The sequence below is a fragment of the Schistocerca nitens genome, chromosome 1 (assembly GCF_023898315.1).
Source record: "Schistocerca nitens isolate TAMUIC-IGC-003100 chromosome 1, iqSchNite1.1, whole genome shotgun sequence".
In the NCBI taxonomy this organism is placed as follows: domain Eukaryota; kingdom Metazoa; phylum Arthropoda; class Insecta; order Orthoptera; family Acrididae; genus Schistocerca; species Schistocerca nitens.
Window position 1 is genome coordinate 1122881853 of NC_064614.1, and position 24906 is coordinate 1122906758.

At 50.2% G+C, this 24906-nt stretch overlaps 1 protein-coding gene across 1 annotated transcript in view; it reads left to right on the forward strand.

Annotated features, from left to right (window-relative positions):
* LOC126231919 (structural maintenance of chromosomes protein 5-like) overlaps positions 1–24906 on the forward strand; it is a 192946-nt gene that overhangs the window by 77458 nt on the left and 90582 nt on the right. The window contains exon 6 of the mRNA XM_049942426.1: positions 6626–6804. Coding sequence (XP_049798383.1) covers positions 6626–6804 — 179 coding nt within the window. The remainder of the gene's footprint in view (positions 1–6625; positions 6805–24906) is intronic.

Here is a 24906-nt window from a genome sequence, read left to right on the forward strand (position 1 = left end):
GTCCTCGCCCATAAATAATAAAATTTCTAGCGCCAAGCTCCTCTCACAGATCATTGTGAGACAAGCTGTAAAAATCGTCAAATAAATCAGGCAACCCATAGAAATTATTAATATTACCTGAATTATTATTTTACCGAGTACCATAATGCTGGGATTATAAATATGAAATATGAACACTGAAAGGTGATTGGTTGGTTTGAGGATGAAAGGGACCAAACTGCAGAGGTCATCGGTCCCTCGTTTCATAAACACACAGAGCACAGGGAAACCATCCATTAGTCATTCTAAGCACAAAATAAAATTCCAGGGGAAGAAAATCCCCAAAGTCAATAATAAAGAAACATGGAAAACGGAGCACAGCAACAAAACAACGCAGAGAAGAAAGGCAGAAGGAATTAAAACTGCACAGTAGAGGACTGTGGCTGGCTGATCACGAAAATAATAGGATGAGCCAGCCACGCTGCAACACGTTAAAACCTCCAGCCTAAAAGATTAGGGTGGAGTCTAATTACAACACAAAAAGTAAAAGATACAGCACAAAAGAGGGTGATATAATAAAATTAAATGGACCTATAAAAGCCGCTTGCGCGAATAAAACTTAAAACCCGATCTGCCATAGAGACATTGTCACCTAAAAGAGATGATAAAGCACCCTGGAGATTAAAAGTTCGCCTGAGGGCGGTTAAAAGAGGACAGTCCAACAATATATGGGCCACCGTCATAATCGCACCACAGCGACAATGAGGGGGGTCCTCTCCACGCAGCAGATGACCATGCGTCAGCCAAGAGTGACCAATGCGGAGCCTACAGAGAACAACAGAATCCCTGCGAGAGGCCCGCATGGAGGAACCCCACACAGTCGTGGCCTCCTTTACACGCCGCAGCTTGTTGGGTACAGGCAGAGTGCGCCATTCGTCTGCCCACATCCCAAAGACCCGACGGCGTAACACCGATCGGAGATCAGTTGCCGGGAGGCCGAGCTCCAACGGCAGTTTGCGGGTGGCTTCTTTAGCTAACTTGTCGGCGTGTTCGTTGCCCGCTATCCCAACGTGTCCCGGGGTCCATATGAACACCACTGAACGTCCACGCTGTTCAAGAGCATGAACGGACTCCTGGATGGCAACAACAATGGGATGGCGTGGGTAGCACTGGTCAAGAGCCTGTAGACTACTGAGAGAGTCACTGCAAATGACAAAAGACTCGCCAGTGCTGGTACGAACACGCTCAAGGGCACGAAAAATAGCTGTTAGCTCTGCAGTGTAAACACTGCAGCCGTCCGGCAAGGAGCGCTGGTCTACATAGTCCGCATGAGCGTAAGCGTACCCCACACGGCCATCAACCATCGAGCCATCGGTATAGATAACCTCAGAGTCACGGGATGCATCGAGGAGAGCAAGAAATTGGCGGCGCAAGACTGCAGGAGGAACTGAATCCTTTTGCCATTGGGAGAGGTCCAGCTGAAGCTGCGGCCGACGGATACACCAAGGTGGTGTATGTGGGCGGACCTGAAAAGCAGATGGAAGAGGCAAACACTCGAGTTCACTAAGGAATGACCGAACACGGATCCCAATTGCGTGGCCTGATCGCGGCCGCCGGCGTGGAATATGGACTGCCGCATCGGCGAAAAGGAGACGGTAGTTAGGGTGACGGGGAGAACAACGGACGTGGGCAGCATAGTTGGCTAACAACTGTTGACGCCGAATACGAAGCGGAGGAACCCCAGCCTCAGCAAGTAGGCTATTAACAGAACTGGTGCGGAATGCTCCTGTCGCCTGTCTAACCCCACAGTGGTGAACGGGGTCCAGCAGTTGCAACGCCGAGGGCGACGCTGAGCCATACGCCACACTCCCATAATCCAGTCGGGACAGCACAAGGGCTTTGTAGAGCTGCAGCAGCGTGTTACGGTCTGCACCCCGTTGTGTTGCTGAGGCAGCGGAGGGCATTCAGATGCTGCCAGCACTGACGTTTGAGCTCACGAATATGTGGAAGCCAAGTAAGCCGGGCATCGAACAGCAATCCCAGAAAACGGTAAGAGTCAACAACCCTGAGCATGGCATCCTGAAGATAGAGCTCAGGGTGGGGATGGACAGTGCGACGCCGACAAAAGTGCATAACACAAGTCTTCGCAGGAGAAAACTGAAACCCATGGGCTAGGGCCCACGCCTGCGCCTTGCGAATGGCTCCCTGCAACCGACGTTCTGCAACACCAATGGTGGAGGAGCTGAAAAAGATGCAGAAATCGTCAGCATATAACGTGGGTGAGACAGACGACCCTACTGCTGCTGCAAGGCCATTAATGGCCACAAGGAAAAGGGGCACGCTCAATACAGAGCCCTGTGGAACGCCGTTCTCCTGGATATGAAGTGAACTATGGGATGTGCCAATTAAAACGCGGAATGTCCGAACAGATAAAAATTTCTGAATAAAAATGGGGAGAGAGCCCCGGAGACCCCACCCGTGCAACGTGGCGAGAATATGGTGCCGCCACGTCGTGTCATATGCTCTGGAGAGGTCGAAAAAGACGGAGACGAGGTGTTGGCGCCTGGAAAAAGCAGTGCGGATTGCAGACTCAAGGAAGACCAAAGTATCGGCGGTGGAACGGCCCTGACGGAAGCCGCTCTGGCATGGAGCCAGAAGACCCCGAGACTCGAGCAGCCAACACAGCCGTCGACTCACCATGCGTTCCAGCAGCTTGCACAGAGTATTTGTTAAGCTGATGGGCCGATAACTATCCACAGTAAGCGGGTCCTTACCAGGCTTCAGCACCGGAATGATGGTACTTTCTCGCCACTGCGACGGAAAGACACCATCACCCCATATGCGGTTGAAGATGGCAAGAACACATCGCTGACAGTCCGGGGACAGGTGTTTGAGCATCTGATTGTGGACGCCATCTGGCCCAGAGGCTGTATCGGGGCACTGTGCCAGGGCGCTCTGGAGTTCCCACAAACTAAATGGGGCGTTATACGCCTCAGGGTGGCGAGAAGCGAAAGAAAGCCGTTTGCCTTCCTCCCGGCGTTTGAGCGCGCGAAACGCAGGCGGGTAATTCCCCGACGCAGAGGCCCGAACATAGTGCTGTGCGAAATGCTCGGCGATTGCATCGGCATCGGTGGATATCGCCCCGTTGATGGTAAGCCCTGGGACACCTGTAGAGTACTGCAATCCAAAGATGCGCCGAATCTTCATCCACATCTGGGAGGGGGAAGTACGGGAACCAATGTTGGAAACGTACCTCACCCAGCACTCCTGTTTCCGCCGTTTGATAAGCCTCCGTACCTGAGCACGGAGACGTTTGAAGACAATGAGGTTCTCCAAAGACGGGTGCCGCTTATGTCGCTGAAGAGCTCGCCGACGTTCTTTAATGGCGTCAGCGACCTCTGGAGACCACCAAGGCACCGACTTTCGCCGGGGGCACCCTAGCGAACGAGGAATGGTACGTTCCGCAGCGGAAACAATCGCTGCAGTCAGTGTCTCAACCGCCACATCGATGGTACCATGGGGGAGAGATTCAACAGTGGCAGCAGAGGAGAACGTGTCCCAGTTTGCCTTGCTAAATGCCCATCTAGGCGAGCGTGCAAGGGAGCGACGCTGTGGTAGTGAAAGGAAGATCGGAAAATGGTCACTACCACACAAGTCCTCGTGGACTCTCCAGTGGACCGATGGTACAAGCCCTGGGCTGCACAACGACAGATCTATGGCCGAGAACGTGCCATGCGCCACACTGAAATGTGTGGCAGCGCCAGTGTTTAAGAGGCAGAGGTCGAGTTGGGAGATGAGATTCTCGACCTCTCTGCCTCAGCCAGTAACCTTCGTTCCACCCCACAGGTGATTGTGGGCGTTAAAATCCCCCAGGAGAAGAAAAGGCGTGGGGAGTTGGGCGACAAGTGCAGCCAATTCGGTCAGGGAGACTGTACCACCTGGAGGGAGATAGACACTGCAGACGGTTATGTCCTGGGTAGTCCTTACGCGGACAGCCACAGCTTCCAATGATGTTTGAAGGGGCACAGGAGCACTATATACAGAGGTAATGACATACACGCAGGCTCCACCTGACACACAATTGTAGGTGCTACGGTTGCAGTAATAACCCCTGTATCCACGAAGGACAGGGGTCCGCATTGCCGGGAACCAGGTTTCCTGGAGGGCAATGCAGAAAGCAGGTGTCATGCTTAGAAGCTGTCGTAGCTCAGGGAGATGGCTAAAATAACCGCAACAATTCCACTGGAGGATCGTACAAAGCGTGTCCTGTAAGGGCATGAAGGTACTGAAAAAGCAAATTACTTCACAGAGTCACATGCTGCCACCGACTGAGTGACTGACGTCGCAACTGCCATCGTTTCTGAGACGGCGAGATCGAGGCCATCTGGGGACGCAAAGAGCTCGACCTCATCCTCAGAGGCTGAGCTGACAGGAAGCGTTGGCGCGGAAACCACTGGGTCCTGAGGCTTCTTAGAGAGCTTCCTCTTCCCTCTCTTGTCTTTGGGAGGAGGGTTCGCATGCTGGGAGGGCTTTCCTGATGCATTGTCAGGAACAGAGGAAGAGCGTGAAGCCCTTCGACCAGCAGCTGGTGGCTTCCTCAGCCACTGGCTAGCGTCTAGCGAGTAACTGGTAAAATCCTTGGAAGGGACTCCCCCAAGGGACCCCTTCCGAACGAGTGAGGCCGGAGGAGGCCGTTGCCTCCCCGGCTGAGCAGCCGGAGGAGGCTGTTGCCTCTCCAGCTGAGGAGCCGGAAGAGGCTCTTTCCTCTCCGGCTGATCAGCCGGAGGAGGCTGGTGCCTCTCCGGCTGAGAGGTGGGGATGGATGTCCCCAGTTGTTCGGGGTCCACTGCCCCCAAACCGGGTGTTTTGGGAGCAGTGGAAGAGAGTGTGGCCCCTACCAGCGGTGGGGCAGGCGTAACTTTACTGTTCTGTGGGCCAACTGAGAAGGGAGTCTTTGCAGGAACTGGTGGCGGCAGAGTTGCAGCAGCATAACTCCTCAACATAGATGTGGGGTTGAGCCGGTCTAGCTTCTTCCTTGCCTCTTGGTAAGTTAAACGGTCCAGGGTCTTAATTTCTTGGATCTTCCGCTCTCTTTGGTAGACTGCACAGTCTGGCGAGCAGGGAGAATGATGCTCCCCACAGTTAACGCTGGTGGGAGGCGGAGCACATGGAGCATTAGGATGTGAAGGTCGTCCACAATCACGACACGTGGGGCTGGCAGTGCATCTGGAGGACATATGTCCGAACTTCCAGCACTGGAAGCATCGCATAGGGGGTGGGACATAGGGCTTGACATCGCACCGGTAGACCATGACCTTGACCTTCTCAGGCAAGCAGTCACCCTCAAAGGCCAGGATGAAGGCACCGGTAGTGACCCTATTATCCTTGGGCCCCCTAAAGACACGACGGACAAAGTGCACACCTCGTCGTGCCAGGTTCTCCCGTAGCTCGTCATCAGACTGTAACAGAAGATCTTTATGAAAAATAATCCCCAGGACCAAATTTAAGGACTTATGGGGAGTGACAGTAACGGGGATGTCACCGAGCTTCTCACAGGCGAGTAACGCTCGTGACTGTGCAGATGAAACTGCTTGTATTAAAATAGCCCCGCTCCTCATTTTGGAAACAGATGCCACTTCCCCAAACTTATCTTCAAGATGGTGAACAAAGAAGAGAGGCTTAGTCCCCAAAAACGAATCCCCATCGGTTCTGCTGCACACAAGGTATCGCGGTGAATACGGCTCCTGTCTGTCCGCAGCCCTACGTTCCTCCCATGGCGTGGCTAGGGAAGGGAACGATTTGGGGTTATATGTCACAGCATTAAATTCTGTCTTACCGCGCTTAGAGACGTTGGCGGTCGTGCGACCACCGGATTGAGACTTCACCCGCTTCATTGCGGGGCATCCGCCCCGATGCCACCCACTCCGACCAGGGGCTCTCCCCACGGGCGCCACCCAGCCACAGCAAAGGCCACCTGGCAGGATGGCCGTTGCCGGGAGTCCTGATGCCCCAGAGAGACAAGCATCGACTCCTTGGCTTACGTGGGGAGGTATCAGCTCAGGCATCGGCAGTACGATCCCTGTGTTGTCAGGGGGCTACAACCTAGAGGGTACATGACGACCCCACCACAACGGGATGGCTACCGTGCTGGATTTTGGGTGCCATGAGTAGTCCATAGTGACCGTGGGTGCAGATGGTGACGCACTAAGGGCGTTACGTACACAATCCATCAGGTGGGTATGCACAAAATGACGGATGGAGGGGACAGTGACGACGCCAAGACGATCAAGAGTGCCAAGGCCTTAGGGCACAGAGGACTGATGGTGCACCACGTAAGGTGTCCTTCCCCAAAAGGCTCGTACTTCTGTGGAATTTGGAAAAATGGAGGTCAAACCCTAATGGGGACCATCACATTAAGGCCGAAACGTTTGAGACTCCTTTTAGTCGCCTCTTACGACAGGCAGGAATACCGCGGGCCTATTCTAACCCCCGAACCCGCAGGGGGGACTGAAAGGTGAATGAAGTGCACGTCTTTCATAGTCTCACGTCACCCCGAGTTGTCCGCAATCCCAGTTTCGAAAACTGTGCTTTAGAATTTTAATTTGGCTGTTGTTGCACGATTTCCCTTGATGTGTATATTGTGCAGGAGGCCCGGCTGCGTGGGCGGCGCGGCGCGTTCTTCCTGGAGAACTGGGGACAGCCCGCGGAGCCGCCGCTCGTGGTGCGTGACGGCAAGCTGTACCTGGCGCTCGCCTACCCGGGCCGCTACCCTAGCCTGCTGCGCATGCAGCTGCGCGCAGACCTCAACTCGCCGCTCAAGTTCGGGTGAGGAAAGGCTCAGTTTCAGGTGCTCTGTGCCTTACCGTAACTTAGTAATACAATATCTAATACATAAGTAGGATATCCTTCCAATAGCGTACAATCGCACCAAGAAGTATTGGCACACGTGCGTATTTATCGTTGCTAGTTACAAACGCCGCACCTACCGGTACATAGCACATGTATGGCTACCTCACATACCAGACATGACAATTCTGCCCACAGCGCCTACCATTAACAAAGAAATGCAGTGTTAAGGGCAAACATGTATCTACTCTCCACACAAAAAGTATTGGCAGAGAGCGTGGCTTCTCGGTATATTGCTGGGTTTTCAGGTACCGGAACGCCATCTGCTGACGCAATAGACACTGCGTGTTGTTGACGGCCCAGTCGCTAGTATGTTGCTGTGTTGCGCGATAGTGGTCAGCATGGGGCCGAAGAAGAAGGAACATTCAGTGGCGCTGCGTGAGAGAGTGGTATTGCTCCATTCACAAGGGAGAAGCTATCGACAAATCGGAGCAGAGGTACGAGCCATCATTCATAAATATAAAGAGACTGGAACAGCAGTAAATTAGTGTCGTCCTGGACGTCCAAAAGTGCTTACAACCCGAGAGCGTCGCCGTAGCATCGCACTTGCTCGGAAGGAACCTGCTACAAGTGCAGCAACTATTGCTGAGGTCGTTCAGACAACGTCCGACAAGACGGTTAGTGTTCAAACTGTACGAAATGTGTTTAATGAGGCTGACAAGTGTGGCCGTTCTCCCAGGAAAAAGTCATACATGTCGGAAATTAACCGGCAGAAACGCTTGCAGTTTGCCAAGGACTACATCAGCAAGCCGATGGAGTTTTGGAACACTGTGATATTTAGCGACGAATCGAAGTTCAATGTGTTCGGATTTGATGCAAGATAGAAAGTTTGCCGCAAGCCGAATACGCACCTCGACATTAAACACATGCATCCCACAGTCAAACAGGGTGGGGGCGGTATCGTGGTCTGGCTGTATGGTGGCGTCCGGCGTTGGAAATCTAGCTGTAATCAAATGGTTCAAATGGCTCTGAGCACTATGGGACTTAACAGCTGTGGTCATCAGTCCCCTAGAACTTAGAACTACTTAAACCTAACTAACCTAAGGACACCACACACATCCATGCCCGAGGCAGGATTCGAACCTGCGACCGTAGCAGTCGCGCGGTTCCGGACTGCGCGCCTAGAACCGCTAAACCACCGCGGCCGGCTAGCTGTAATCCACGGTACAATGGAGCATATGAGATACATCGACGTGTTGCAAGGTGATTTGCACTCTAGTGCACAGACATTGGGCCTTACTGGAGTGTTTCATTTCCAGCAAGACAACGACCTAAAACATACCACCATGAAATCCCGGGAGTGGTTACTGCAAAATGCCCCCAAATGGGTTCTAACACCATCTCACAGCCCTGATTTGAACCCCATAGAGAACCTGGGGGCTTATCTTGACACACAAGTCAGAAAAAGGCGTCCGTCCGGTAAAAACGACTTGGGGAAAGTGCTCCTGGAGGAATGGTCGAAAATTACCCCTAATATCACCCGGAATTTAATACAAAGCGTTCCTAGGCGTTTACGTGGTAATATAGATGCTAAAGGGATGCTGTTAGAAGGTGAACATCAATGAAGAAAACGAACACACTGTCCGATTCACACGCGTGTGCAAATACTTTTTTGGATGCAGGAAAGCGATGTTTATTTTCATAACACTGTATGTTACTTTACGGACAGGTCATTTGGATATATTTGTAACCACCTTTGTAATGTAATGTAACACGTGTCTGGGTTCTGTTCTGAAATCTATGTTTCGTTTAACCTACAACCTCTGAAATGTAACTGTGCCAATACTTTTTGGTGCGATTGTATGTATGCCACTGCTGCCGACTAGTCATCTTGTATGTGTATGTTAACATCAGGTTTATTCCTATGATGAACGGAGTATAGCGGTAAAGTGCTGAAGACTCGGCCAGACAGAACGAGGCCAGGGAAGGCTAGCCGTGTCGCTGAAATGCTCGTTATTGCATGCAGTCGGCAACACAAAGTACGACGTTGGTGCTGGGGCCACAGGCCTACAGTAGCACCGGAGCCATCTCAGAATACAGATTTGCCGCAGTCCGCACCTGCTGGCGCATTTGACTGCTGTGTGGCAGCAGCCGTGAGAGGAAGCTCTGCCTTAAGGCGCTGCACATGCAAGTCGCTACGAGGTTTCGTCCGCTTCCACGGGGTGACAGCTAACAGCAACAGCAATCGTTACGGCCAACAGTTCTTTCTAGGTGGCGTCCTTCCTGCTGTATGCCTGTCATCCGCTGCAGCTGCACCGCACCTCCGGGCCATGTTCTGTGCGGCCAGGCCTTTTCCCGGAATCCGAAAACTAGCGGAATAGTTCAATCTGCCCTTATCCTTGCCTTCACCTCCGAATGATGCTGTAGACTTGGTTGCCCGCATGGCATCGAACAGTGTAGCTCCTAGCGTACATTTTTAATTGAGAATTAATAAGAAGAATTAGTAGCGTCCTTCTTTCTGACGAATGGCTGCATTTATCGGAGTATCTGAAGTCGCACAATCATCGACTAACTACAGGGTTTCGTCTCTAATGGACAGTACAGCATTGATTAACCTTTCAGACCTGTTTTAACTAAACCCAGTTTTCCGAAATTCCTTCACAAAACAAGACGCAGAAAATATTCCAGAATTCGAATCAAGAGCGACTATCAACATGAGTAACGTAGAAGTAAAGGAACTTCCTGGCAGATTAAAACTGTGTGCCGGATCGAGACTCGAACTCGGGACCTTTGCCTTTCGCGGGCAAGTGCTCTAGCAACTGAGCTACCGAAGAACGACTCACGCCCCGTCCTCACAGCTTTATTTCTGCCAGTACCTCGTCTTCTACCTTCCAAACTTTACAGAAGCTCAGTTGGTAGAGACTCGCCCGCGAAAAGAAAAGGTCCCAAGTTCGAGTCTCTTTCCGGCACACAGTTTTAATCTGCCAGGAAGTTTCATATCAGCGCACACTCCGCTGCAGAGTGAAAATCTCATTCTGGAAACATCCCCTAGGCTGTGGCTAAGCCATGTCTCCGCAATATCCTCTCTTTCAGGAGTGCTAGTTCTGCAAGGTTCGCAGGAGAGTTTCTGTAAAGTTTGGAAGGTAGGAGACGAGGTACTGGCAGAAATAAAGCTGTGAGGACGGGGCGTGAGTCGTGCTTCGGTAGCTCAGTAGGTAGAGCACTTGCCCGCGAAAGGCAAAGGTCCCTATTTCGAGTCTCGGTCCGGCACACAGTTTTAATCTTCCAGGAAGTTTCATATTAGCGCACACTCCGCTGCAGAGTGAAAATCTCATTCTGGCAACGTACAAGTTGATATCCTCGGTGTAGCAAACCAGCTTAAAACACGTAAGAGTAGCAAGGCTTCCGGTCCAGACTGTATACCAGTCAGGTCCCATTCAGACTATCTTGATACTTAGCAACTATGTACTACCGCTCGCTCGTCGAAAAATCCGTACCTAGAGGTGCAGAAGTCACGCCAATACCCAAGAAAGGGAACAGAAGTAATCCGCTGAATTGCAGACCCATATCACTAACATCGATCTGCAGTAGGATTCTGGAACATACTCTGTGCTGGAGCGTTGTGAATCGCCTCGAAGAAAAAGATTTACGAGGTCTCTTCAAACAATTCCGGAACTTTGCCCACAAAATTTTTCTACGCTTACCTTTTACTTATTGTGCATGGTCTCCTTCGAAATACTCTCCTCCACAATTCATACACCATTCCCAACGCCGTTTACACTTCGGGAAGCAGCCTCCGTACGCCTCATGCTGTATCGCGCGAAGCGCCGTCTGCAAATTGTCTTTCATCTCGTCTATCGCTGCAAATGTCTTTTCAACGGGGTTTTCAACTTTGGAAATAAAATTAAGTCCACGGGGGCCAGGTTCGTAGAGTACAGAGGATGAGGCAGCACAGTGATTTCGTTTTTTGTGCAAAAGCCACTCACCAACAGGAATGAATGTGCGGGTACGTTATCTCGATGCAAAACCATGAACTGTCTCGCCACATTTCAGGCCGTAATCTTCTCACATTTTCTCGCAGGCGCCGCAGCACATCTCGATAGTACCATAGATTAACAGTTTGCCCCTGTGGATCTAATTCGTGATGAACTAATCCTTCAAAGTCAAAGGAAATTGGAATGAGATTTTCACTCTGCAGCGGAGTGTGCGGTGTATGAAACTTCCTGGCAGGTTAATACTGTGTGCCGGGCCGAGAGTCGAACTCGGGACCTTTGCCTTTCGCGGGCAAGTACTGAGCTACCCGAGCACGACTCACGACCCACCCTCACAGCTTCAGCTCTGCCAGTACGTCGTGTCCTACCTCGCAAACTTCACAGAAGCTCTTCTGCGAACCTTGCAGAACTAGCACCCCTGGAAGAAAGGTATTGCGGAGACATGGCTTAGCCACAGCCTGGGGTATGTTTCGAGAATGAGATTTTCACTCTGCAGCGGAGGCAAAGGTCCCGAGTCTCGGTCCGGCACACAGTTTTAATCTGCCAGGAAGATTCAAAGGAAACTGTCAGCTTGGCTTTGACAACTGTCCTGACCTGACGAGCGTTTTTATTCCTGAAGAACCTTTCCCGACCCATTGTGAAAATTGAACCTTGCTCTCAACGTCATAATAGTAGACCCACTTCCCATCAGCAGTGAGGATTCTCTTAAGAAACATCTCATTCTCACTTGCGGGATCCGAAAGCTCTTCACAGATTCCGAGGTGAAGGTCTTTCTGGTCTTGACTCATGAGCTGTGGGATGAACATTGCGGCAGCTCGATGCATTCCGAGATGCCGTGTCAGGATTTCATGACATGATCTAACTGAAATGTAACATTCTTCTGCAATCTCTCGGACAGTTAGTCTTCGATTGGCACACCATTTCGGTGACGATACTGACATGAGCGTCGTCGGTAGGCATCGAAGGCCGTCCTGAACGAGGGTTATCTTTAACGTCCGTCCGACCATTCTTAAAGCGTGTGAACCATTCGTAACAATGAGTACGTTTTAAGCACTCATCACCGTCGGATTCCTGCATCATATGGTTTGTCTCTGTAAAGGTTTTCTTGAGTTTCACCCTAAATTTAATGCAGACGCGTCGATCGTCTAACTCTGCCACGCCGAAACTCGCATACTGTGCGACACAACGTTCACTCAATACGCACTGAAAAATAACTAACAGACATACAACAATGAAACTTCCCGCAGTTTCACATTAAAAACAGGCGTATGCAGGTTTGCCAACCGCATTTCGCACAAACACACCATTGACGTGAAATTACGAGTCTTCCGAAATTTTTTGAACACACATTGGATTGACAAAAAGCCAACACGGATTCAGAAAATATGTTCTCGTGAAACACAATTAGCTCATTATTCTCACGAAGTAATGAGTGCTATCGACAGGGGATGTCAAATTGATTCCACATTTTTAAATTTTCAGAAGACTTTTGACACCGTTCCTCACAAGCGACTTCTAATCAAATTAGGTCCCTGCGGAATATAGTCCCTGTTGTGTGGTTGGATTCGTGATTTCCTCTTAGAAGGGCGACAGTTAGTAGTAATTGATGCAAAGTAATCGAGTAACACAGAAGTTATATCTAGTGTTCCACAAAAAGTGTTATAGGCCCTCTGTTGTTTCTGATCTACATAAACGATTTAGGAGAGGATCTCAGCAGTCCTCTTAGATTGTTTGCAGATGCTGTCATATACCGTCATGTAATGTCATCAGATCATCAAAACGAATTAAAAAATGATTTAGATTAGATACCTGCATGGTGCATTTTTAAAAAGGGGCAGTTGATTCTAAATCACGAAAAGTGAGAATTCATCCACGTGAGCACCAAAAAGCGTCCTTTAAATTTCAGTTATACGATAAATCACACAAATCTAAAGACTGTAAATTCAACTGAATACTTAGGGAGTACAGTCACGAATTACCTAAATTGGAACGATCACGTCGATAATGTTGTGGGGAAAGCAACCTAAGGACTGCGATTTATTGGCAGAACACTTATAAAATGCAACTTACACTACCCATATCTGCCCTCTTCTGGAGTATTGCCGCGCGGCGTGGGATCCGCATCAGATAAGATTGACAGAAGACATCGAAAAAGTTGAAAGAAGGGCAACTCGTTTTGTACTATTGTGAAATAGGGGGAAAAGTGCCACTGATATGATACTCGAATTGCGGTGGCAGTCATTTTTCGCTACGGCAGGTCCATAAACAATGCTTGGTTGAGGGGGTAAGGGTAGATCATGGCTGTACATGTACGTTGCGCTATATTTTGTTTTGCGTGTGCTGCCGTCGCACCAGTGTAGGGCGATGCGCGTCATTGTTACGAATTTGCTCTGTCTAAAGTTATTTACTGTTGTAGCGTGGAAATGCGCTTAGTTGGGACGTTGATTCGGGTGTAATAGTGAAGAGCTTGCGGAGCCATTCGAGGACCCAAAGCGAGAGATTAAATATACTCGTCGGAATATAAGTGAAAATCGGTATTAAACTGAAAATTACAAAATGACGAATAATATCGTCTCATGTGACTCGTGAATATGCTCGTAATTATAGAAAACACATGTTAGAGGAAAATCGCATCCAAAGGAATCCAAAAAGCCTAAGAAGTCCATTGACGAGAGAGTACGCGAGCTACATCAAATTACTTAGCTGGCCCATTGAGCATACAGCGGGCAGCGACGGCAGTCGAAACTTGTGATTTTTCTGTTCTGTAACCACTGTACTACTCTGTTTAACCATTGTGTTAAAGAGGCAGACAATGAAAATACGGGCACGAAACACTTGTTACGATTTTATTGTGACGTTTTCACGGTAAATACATGGCGCCGACCTGAACTGCTCACACAGTAAAATATGAGGGGCACAGTGAGCACTGTAATCACCTTTACTATTGTTCAACTGTGCAGACTATATACCATTCATTATTAAACTAGATTTTCAATTTCAGGTTTTGCTTTATTTTCGACGATGCCACTTCATTAGTTTGACTGTCTGATTACGAATGTAGTTGGAAAAAGTCTTCACAAACTGTAAGATGCACAGCAACAACCACCAGTCGTTTTGATCGACATCTAACTCGCAAATTAATGCCCACTCGGACAGTGAAAATATTACGTTCTAGAAAATATTATCCGTTTTTGTGTAAACGGGATTTTTAAGTATCTTAAAGTTTGAACGAGAGTCGCGTATTCCGCAGCAAAACCGGGGTAATCCTGTCTAAATCGGCATACCTAGAAACCGTTATCAGATCTCGTAATCATCCTCACGTTAGTTACATAGCTACAGAGTATTAATTATTAACTTTGGAGTAGTGAGAGGTTTATCCTGTCACGCAGGTCAAAGCAAAACCCTTGTTTTAGACAAGTTTGAATAGCGTGGAAGTGCAGAGAAGGTCGTGTGGCATCGTTAGCTGGCAGATCGCGAAGAGCAGTTTGAGCTGCGTAATGTACCTTCACACTGAAAACCAATACCAGCAAACAAAAACACACAACTGCTGTAAGTCTGGCAAACATGGAGCTCACCATCTGAAAGAGGGCTGGGAATTGATCCTGCTAGGATTTACCCAACCTGGAGCACGAGTTACAGCTATCTAGACTGGAGGAGCCGGCCGTGCTCACAACAGCCTTAAGCCATGTGGTGCGTGTCGGCCACGAACATGGAAAAGATATCACCTTTCCAGTAATGGAGGCTGTAGATAGAATACAGCTTAAGACAATGACTTCGGAGCCCTGCGGGACTTGGTCAAGAAGGTGTTCGATAGACGGAATGAAAAGTTCGACCTCAATGAATTATATAACCAATCTGTCATCACTAACGGAAGGATAGCACACGACTGGCGCAAAAACTGGACGGAATCTAACACCCACACACACTTCCTACGTGAGCCGTTTAAAAGTGGCACAGATAAACACAAACAACGGTAAACTGGTCTGCAGGAACTCCGGAGAGTGGTGGAGAAGAGTCTAGACGTACTCTGTCTGCAGGAGCCATACTCCCTGGCTGGACGGATCCCCTTCACTGCAGTCAATTGGCAACCAATCTATTGTGAAGCGGAACCAAAAGCCGTGGTAATAATCATATACAAGGCACTGAGAGCCACAGATCTCGCGCAATTTTCTGATGACCACTGCAGCGTCGTGGAATTACATTCACCAGTAGGTTCAAATTGTTCAAATGGTTCTGAGCACTATGGGACTCAACTGCTGAGGTCATTAGTCCCCTAGAACTTAGAACTAGTTAAACCTAACTAACCTAAGGACATCACAAACATCCATGCCCGAGGCAGGATTCGAACCTGCGACCGTAGCGGTCTTGCGGTTCCAGACTGCAGCGCCTTTAACCGCACGGCCACTTCGGCCGGCTTCACCAGTAGGAATACTCTACGTTGTCAACACGTACTTCCACTACGGAAGACAAATAGACGAATTTCTGGACAAGGTTGTTCAAATAGCCACGGCGTTGCGGGGACGTAGAATTCTTGTGACAGCAGATATTAACGCAAAATCCCCCCTGTGGTTCAGTGGTACTCAGGACGACCGAGGAGAAAAAGCTGTCGACACACCATGGCACTACAGTTAATCGTCGCTAACAAGCAGGGCAACCCCCCACCTACACTGGTGGCGGAGGGCAGGGCACATCATCGACGTTACTCTTGTAACGCCGAATCTTGTAAAAAAAAAAATAACACACTGGACAGTATGGGACCAAATTACCACAAGTGACCATAACGTAATAACTTTCGCCATTGGAGAGAGCGAGTGCCACTGGGACATGGGGTGTGAAATACAGTTCAATTATAACAAAATCGATTGGGACCGCTTGTCGAGGGAGTGCGACATTCCGACATTGCTGGATGGTGATGAAAATGTGGAAGAGTATGCCAAAGAACTGACGCAAGCAATAACCAGGGCGGTGAAGGCAGCTGTGCCAACCAGGAGGGTCTCCCCCTCACCATGGTCGGCCGAACTGGTGCAAATGTGCCAGGAGGTAAGGAGGGCGAGGAGGTATTACCAGCGGTGTGTCGTCTGGGATGAAAAGCAGCGATGGCTGCAAGTGTGCAGAGAAGCCAGAGAACAGTTTCAACAGGAGCTCAAGGCTGTAAGGATGAGGAGCTGGGATAAGTACGTACATAGGCAATTGGCTACCGACCCTTGAGGGATCCCGTACAAGTTAGTACGTGAGAAAATCAAATCATCCATGGTGCTATCTACCGTCAGGGATGGGGACCGGATGAAGGAGACCTGGCAGGAAACTGCTGAGGTCCTCCTCCGGGCCCTGTTGCCTGAAGATAGAGAGGAAGATGACTTTGACGAACAACAGAGAATCAGAAGAGAGAACCAACGGGTCTATGAAAATAATAATATGGTTTACCGGAGAAGAGATAGGTGCTCAAATCAAGGCCCTTAAAAGAGGCAAAGCTCCTTGCCCTGACGGCATCACTGCGGAAGTAATACAATACCTCGCCCCCCCCCCCCCCCCCCCCCAGCTGGTGGCACCTCTCACTAAGCTATACAACGAGCGTTTACGGCTCGGGAAATTTCCCTCAATTTGGAAAAATGCAATTTTTTTTTTGTGGTTTTAGGGCGCACAACTTCAACGGTCATTAGCGCCCAGACTACGTTAGGAATGCACCGCGAGGCACAAGTTTAAAACAGCAACTAAAAGGGAAAACACAATAAAAGATCGACAGGCATAGGATTAAAAAAACAGCATAATCAAATGTCCTTAGACAGGTTGGTCAATTTGATAAAATGAAGAACGCGAGCAGCTGCTCCTGGGTCATCCGCTAAAATGGCATCGAGAGTACATGGCAGGCCAAGATCAAGACGCAGTGTAGTAAAATCCGGACAGGACGTTAAAATGTAGCGGACCGTCAGCAATTGCCCACATGGGCAGAACGGCGCCGGCGCAGCCGTCAGCAGATGGCGATGGCTGAACCGGCAGTGTCCAATTCGTAACCGGGCCAAAACTACCTCCTCCCGCCGAGAGGGGCGTGAGGAGGACGTCCAAGCCGCGGGAAGAGGTTTCAAGGCCCAAAGCTTGTTGTCCGTAAGTGCAGCCCAATCGGCATGCCACAGCGATAAAATGCGCCGACAAGTGACCCTGCTACAATCTGATGAAGGGACACAACAAGAAGCTGTCCGAGGCTGGAGGACCGCAGCCTTGGCCGCGGCATCTGCAGCTTCGTTCCCAGGGATACCGACATGGCCAGGAACCCACATAAAGCTAACCGGAGAACCGTCGTCCACCAGCTGCTGAAGAGAGCATTGGATCCGGTGCACGAAAGGGTGAACCGGATACGGATCACTGAGGCTCTGGATGGCGCTCAGGGAATCGGAGCAGATGACATAAGCAGAATGTCGGTGGCGGCAGATGTAAAGAACAGCCTGGTAGAGAGCAAAGAGCTCATCTGTGAAGACCGAACAATGGCCATGGAGCCGGTATTTGAAACTTTGTGCCCCGACAAGAAAAGAACAACCGACCCCGTCAGTGGTCTTAGAGCCATCTGTATAAATGAAGGTCATATTAATGAACTTCGAACGAAGTTCGACAAAACGGGAGCGGTATACCGAACCGGGGGTAACCTCCTTCGGGAGCGAGCTGAGGTCAAGGCGAACGCGAACCTGAGCCTGGAGCCAAGGTGGCGTGTGGCTCTCGCCCACTCTAAAGGTTGCAGGGAGTGAAAAATCAAGGTGTTGAAGGAGGCGACGAAAGCGAACTCCAGGGGGTAGCAGGGCAGAGACATACAATCCGTATTGACGATCGAGCGAGTCGTCAAAAAAGGAACGATAAGACGGGTGGTCGGGCATTGACAGTAGCCGACAGGCACACTGACAAAGCAGTATATCGCGCCGGTAGGGCAGTGGCAATTCACCGGCTTCATCATGAAGACTCTCGACGGGTCTAGTATAAAATGCTCCGATCGCAAGACGTAAACCCCGATGTTGTATGGAGTTGAGGCGGCGTAAGATGGACGGCCGTGCAGAGGAGTATACGAAGCTCCCATAATCCAGCTTTGAGCGGACGAGCGACCGATATAGGCGAAGTAGGACGGTTCGATCCGCTCCCCACGACATACCACTGAGAACACGGAGGAAATTTAGAGAATGGGTACAACGGGCAGCCAAATAAGACACATGTGGAGACCAGCTAAGTTTCCTGTCAAATGTAAGACCTAACAATTTTGTTGTCTCCACGAATGGGAGAGCAACGGGACCGAGTCGTAAGGACGGTGGGAGAAACTCTTTGTAGCGCCAGAAGTTAATACAGACCGTCTTCTCGGCAGAAAAATGGAAGCCATTGGCGACACTCCAGGAGTAAAGATGGTCAAGAGAACGCTGAAGACAGCGCTCCAGGAAACATGCACGCTGCGCGCTGCAATAGATGGTAAAATCGTCCACGAAAAGGGAGCCTGATACATCAGCTGGGAGGCAATCCATTATTGGATTGATCGCTATGCCGAAGAGAGCGACGCTCAAAACTGAGCCCTGTGGCATCCCATTCTCCTGGCGAAAGGTGTCCGACAGGACAGAACCCACACGTACCCTGAACTGTCGATCCATTAAAAAGGAACGAATAAAAAGAGGGAGGCGACCGCGAAGGCCCCATGTATGCATGGTGCGGAGAATGCCCGCCCTCCAACAGGTGTCGTAAGCCTTCTCCAAATCAAAGAACACAGCCGCGGTCGGGCGCTTCCGCAAGAAGTTATTCATAACGAAGGTCGACAAGGTAACCAGATGGTCGACAGCAGAGCGGCGCCTACGAAATCCACATTGTACATTGGTAAGTAGGCGTCGAGATTCGAGCAGCCAAACCAAACGCGAGTTAACCATTCGCTCCATCACCCTACAGACACAGCTGGTAAGCGAGATGGGTCGATAACTGGAAGGCAAGTGCTTGTCCTTCCCCGGCTTAGGAATCGGTACAACAATAGACTCGCGCCAGCATGCGGGAACATGTCCCTCAATCCTGATGCGATTATAAGTACGAAGAAGGAAACCTTTACCCGCAGGAGAAAGGTTCTTCAGCATCTGAATATGAATAGAATCAGGCTCTGGAGCGGAGGACCGTGACCGGGCAAGTGCATTTTCGAGTTCCCGCATGGTGAAAGGGGCATTATAACTTTCACGATTCGAGGAGCGGAAGTTAGGTGGCCCAGCCTCCTCTGCCTGTTTTCGGGGGAGGAAGGCAGGATGGTAATGAGCGGAGCTCGAAACCTCGGCGAAAAGGCGGCCGAAGGCATTGGCGATATCCTCAGGTGGCACAAGGACGTCATTCGCGACCGTCAAGCCAGAATCTGGTGAGTGGACCTTAGTGCCAGATAGACGGCGCAGGCTACCCCAGACAACAGAAGCAGGATTAAAACTGTTGAAGGTGCTTGTGAAAGCAGCCCAGCTGGCTTTCTTGCTTTCTTTAATAATACGACGGCACTGCGCACGTAATCGTTTATAAGTGATACAATTCGCCACTGTAGGGTGGCGTTTAAAGGTGCGTAAGGCACGTCGACGAGCACGTAAAGCGTCTCTACATGCTGCGGTCCACCAGGGGACCGGTACGCGACGTGGAGAAGAAGTAGTGTGAGGGATGGAATATTCAGTAGCAGTGAGAATGACTTCCGTGAGGTGTGCGACCTGACTATCGCAGCTTGTGAAGGTTTGATCCTGAAAGGTCGCCCTGGAATAGAAGAGCCCCCAGTCTGCTTTGGAAATGTTCCAACTAGCTGAGCACGGACAGGGGGTATGATGCAGGAGATGGATGACACACGGGAAGTGGTCGCTCGAATATGTATCAGAAAGGGCATACCACTCAAACCGGCGTGCAAGTTGGGTAGTACATATAGAGAAGTCTAAATGGGAATAGGTGTGAGATGTGTCCGAAAGAAAAGTAGGGGCACCAGTATTGAGGCAGACAAGATTGAGCTGGTTGAAAAGGTCTGCTAACAGGGAGCCCCTCGGGCAGGATGCTGGAGAGCCCCAAAGGGGATGGTGGGCATTGAAGTCTCCAGTTAACAAAAATGGTGCAGGTAGCTGAGCAATAAGTTGCATCATGTCTGCCCTGGTAACGGCAGACGACGATGGAGTGTAAACGGTACAAATAGAAAATGTAAAAGTGGGGAGAGTAATTCGGACGGCAACTGCCTGCAGACCGGTGTGCAATGTGATGGGATCGTAGTAAATATCATCCCGGACCAGCAACATAACCCCTCCATGAGCCGGAATACCTACCACAGGGGGTAGGTCAAAACGCACAGAGGTGTAGTGTGCCAAGGCAATGTGATCGCATGGGCGTAGCTTCGTTTCCTGGAGGGCTACGACGAGCGGACGGTGCAAGCGGAGCAGCAACTTCAAGTCCTCTCGGTTGGAGCGAATGCTGCGAATATTCCAGTGAATAAGTGCCATCGTGAGAAGAAAAGGAAGATGAAAGAAGGGGTCACCTCGAAGGCCGCTGAGGGCCTGGCTTCGAGCGAGTACTGCCGCCGCTATCAGTAGGCGGACAGTCATCATCCATTGGTTCTATAGGTTCATCGGCCATCTCGTTAAGATGGCCGGGAGGAGGAGCTTCCTCCGCCGGTGGACGGCCAGATGTTCGGCTACCAGCGGTGCGGCCAGGCGAAACGGATGACGGCCTGGGGCGGCAACCGCTGGGTGGCGCAGGAGAAGAAATGCGCCGTGGCGGAGAAGGAGAACTGTGCTTCCTGTGAGCCTTCTTGGAAGGTCTTTTAGTGGAAGTACTGGTCGACGGCTGGGAGTTCGAGGTACATAGGAAGTCTGCACGGGACGGTTCCTTCTTGAAGGCCCGTGCATCTGATTTCTGGGTCTTCGCCTTGGCAGAAGCTGATGAAGGTGCTTGTGTTGGAGGGGTGACGGGAGGAAGAGGAGACGCCGACCGCGCGATCTTAGCACTGGCCGAATGGACGACCGTGGTGCTGAATGTCAGATCGCATGTCTGCGTCGCCACCTCCCTGGTAGTCCGAGGAGAGGCGAGGACAGTACTGTATTTTCCCGCTGGGAGCAGCGTGGGCTTCCTACTAGCAATTAGCTTGCGAGCAGCCGAGGTGGACACTTTCTCTTTGACCCGAATTTCTTGGATGCAGCGTTCTTCCTTGTAGATGGGACAGTCGCGGGAGGACGCTGCATGGTCACCCTGACAGTTCACACAATGAGGAGACAGAGGTGGACAGTCACCCTCATGGGCATCCCTGCCACAAGTGACACATTTAGCCGCATTGGAACAAGACTGGCGAGTGTGATTAAAACGCTGACACTGATAGCAGCGCGTAGGTGTCGGGACATAGGGGGCGAACAGAAATAACCTCGTAGCCCGCATTGATACGCGACGGCGGCTGAACACTGTCAAAGGTCAAGAAAAGTGTCCGCGTCGGTACAAGGTCATTGTTGACCTTTTTCATGACCCTATGGACAGCTGTCACGCCCTGCTCAGCGAAGAAAGACAATCTCCTCGTCAGTCAATCCGTCGAGTGATCGAGTATATACCACACCACGAGACGAATTCAAAGTGAGGTGAGCCTCCACCCGGACAGGGAACGTGTACAGGAGTGTGGCCCGAAGCAGTTTTTGTGCCTGAAAGGCGCTCTCAGTTTCTAGTAACAAGGTACCATTACGCAACCTGGTACACGACTTGACAGATCCGGCTATGGCATCTACGCCCTTCTGGATAACGAAAGGGTTGACAGAGGAAAAATCCTTGCCGTCCTCAGATCGAGAAACTACGAGGAACTGTGGGGCAGGCGGTAGTACTTTTGTCGCTGGTGGCTGGTCAAGTTTCCGTTTATGGGCAGAAGTCGAGAGAGAAGAAGAAGAGAAATCCATTGCGGAGGAATCCCCCATGATTGCCAGCATCTCCGATGGCGCGCTCCTTCCTTGTGGGGACCCTCTCAGAGGGCACTCCCGCCTTAGGCGAATGTTTACACCTCAGGTCACACCTCCCGAGAAACAGACGGAGGGACCAATCGGCATGGTCAGAAGGTATCAGCTCAGGCAATCACCCCTCCCTGGGCCTGGCCTTTACCAGGGGGTACGTGCGTGCCTTACTTGTCTACCCAGGGCGGGGAATTACGCCCCCGTCACCGGCTACGCGTGCGAACGCGTGGGTCGGCCTTCAGGCGCGCACAGGGAGGAAGGAAGAAGAGGAAAAAGAAGAGAGAGAGTGAGAGAGAGGACAGACTGTCTCAAACGCCGAGGCGGAGACCAGAGAAGGCAAGGAGAAGAAGGCAATGAGAAGGCAAGGAGAAGAAGACAAGGGAAAGAGTAAGGAAGACAGTGAGATGGAGAAGAGCAAAGAAAGGAACCAACCAAAGGAAGAAAGAAACGAGAAGAAGTGAAAAAGCAAAATGACCGCAAATAGAGGTCGTGGAACCGTCCGTCTCCGGACGCAGGCGCTAACTACCCCTTTGAGGGGGAGGGACTCCTTTTAGTCGCCTCTTACGACAGGCAGGAATACCTCGGGCCTATTCTAATCCCCGGACCCGCAGGGGGGAAAGGCAAATGTAGTCATAATTAAAAAAAGGCCCAGATAAAGGCCCCAAGGAAGCTAAATCTTACAGACCCATCTGTTTATTGGACCTGTTGGGCAAGCTTTTTGAGAGGTTGCTAGCAGACAGACTGGCAGCACACCGACTGCTGTGCGGGCTGAGTGACAGACAATTCGGTTTTCGATCGGGGCGGTCGGCGTCTGACGCAATCGCCCTGGCTGCGGATGTCTGTGACTCTGCCCCGCACAAGTACATTGTCGGCATCATGGTGGACATCAGTGGCGCCTTTGACAACCTGTGGTGGCCTTCACTCTTCTCCTGCCTGCGGGAGAAGGAGTGCCCAGGGCCGCTGTTTGGATGTCTCAGGAGCTATTGTGTAAACAGGGAGTTTCAGCTATCGGCCCCTAGCGACAAAGTCAACAAGAAAATAACTAAATGGTGTCCTCAGGGTTCCGTCCTGGGGCCTCTGTTTTGGTACATAATCGTGGAGCCACTCTTAGACGATCTAAAGAGCAGTGAAGATGTGCTAGAGGTCATAGCCTACGCAGACGACCTCCTCCTGATGGTCGGCGGCCGTAGCCGCGAGGACTTAGAACCAAAGGTACAGAGAGCGATAGGTATATTGACCACATGATATCACAAAAAAATGACTATCGCGCCTAACAAGTCCACCTATCTATTACTCAAAGGTCAGCTTCTCATAAACCCTACAGTCAGAATTAACGGCTGCCGGTTCTCAGACGCCGTGAAACCCGATACTTAGGTGTAGTCATCGATGAGAGGTGGAACTATGCATCACATATTGACACAGTAACACAGAGATCACTAACAGTGCTCAATAATTTAATCGGAATTGGGCATAAAAGATTCCATCTCCCACCTGACCTAATCAAATTGTATCATAATAGCATTCTGACATCTATTGTAGGATACGGGTCAGGGGTCTGGGCACACAGGCTCACAAGGGTCATGCCTGCCATGGCTGTAAGAAGAGTGCAGCGGAATATGCTCCTACGTTCAGTGGGAGCATACAGAACAACTCCTGGAGGGGCACTTTTAGTGCTAATGGGGCTATGTCCACTCGACATAAAAATAAGCGAACAGGCCACTTGATACTGGATAAAGGACAGGAGAGAAAAAATAGAAGAAATTATGGGGGTATACGTAGAGGATAAACCAAGCATTAAAAGAAGGGAGTTGAATTATGGCAAGATCTTTGGGATAATGATGAGACAGGGCGTAGAACTCATGAGCTGCTTCAAAACATCGAACCAACTAGAGGCTTGCTGCACTTCCTTACTGGACATGGACCCTACCCGAAATACCTGTGTCGGTTTGGGAAGCGGGCTACACCAGCATGTGACTGTGGAGCAGTGCAGGGCACTCCATACCATGTGGTGTATGAGTGCCCCCTCTTCGACGATGTTGCAGAGGAACTTAGAGAACAATTACCCAACAACGACACGCACCACCTGCTCAGGCAAGAGGACACATTTAATGTCCTGAACAAACTAGCAGATGCGATTTCAAGTAAAGTCCTCAGAGAATACCCAAGAAACAATGAAAAGAATAAACAACACCAGACTTAGACTCCGTACACCTTCCCTGTTCCACCGGGACATGGCTGGAATCCGCCCTGTTTTAGGACTAGGTAGGGAGGGGTGGAGGGGGGGGGGGGTAGTAAATCATCACCGGACTTCACAACTCACCGATCATGACAGTAGATATAGAGATAGATTAGTTGTAGGATTGTTATTGTTGTGGTCTTCAGTCCTGAGACTGGTTTGATGCAGCTCTCCATGCTACTCTATCCTGTGCAAGGTTCTTCATCTCCCAGTACCTACTGCAACGTACGTCCTTCTGAATTTGCTTAGTGTATTCATCTCTTGGTCTCCCCCTACCATTTTTACCCTCCACGCTGCCCTACAATACTAAATTGGTGATCCCTTGATGCCTCAGAACATGTCCTACCAACCGATCCCTTCTTCTAGTCAAGTTGTGCCACAAACTCCTCTTCTCCCCAATTCTATTCAATACCTCCTCGTTAGTTATGTGATCTACCCATCTAATCTTCAGCATTCTTCTGTAGCACCACATTTCGAAAGCTTCTATTCTCTTCTTGTCTAAACTATTTATCGTTCATGTTTCACTTCCATACATGGCTACACTCCATACAAATACTTTCAGAAACGACTTCCTGACACTCAAATCAATACTCGATGTTAACAAATTTCTCTTCTTCAGAAACGCTTTCCTTGCCATTGCCAGTCTACATTTTACATCCTCTCTACTTCGACCATCATCAGTTATTTTGCTCCCCAAATAGCAAAACTCCTTTACTACTTTAAGCGTCTCATTTTCTAATCTAATTCCCTCAGCATCACCCGACTTAATTCGACTACATTCCATTATCCTCGTTTTGCTTTTGTTGATGTTCATCTTATACCCTCCTTTCAAGACACTGTCCATTCCGTTCAACTGCTCTTCCAAGTCCTTTGCTGTCTCTGACAGAATTACAATGTCGTCGGCGAACCTCAAAGTTTT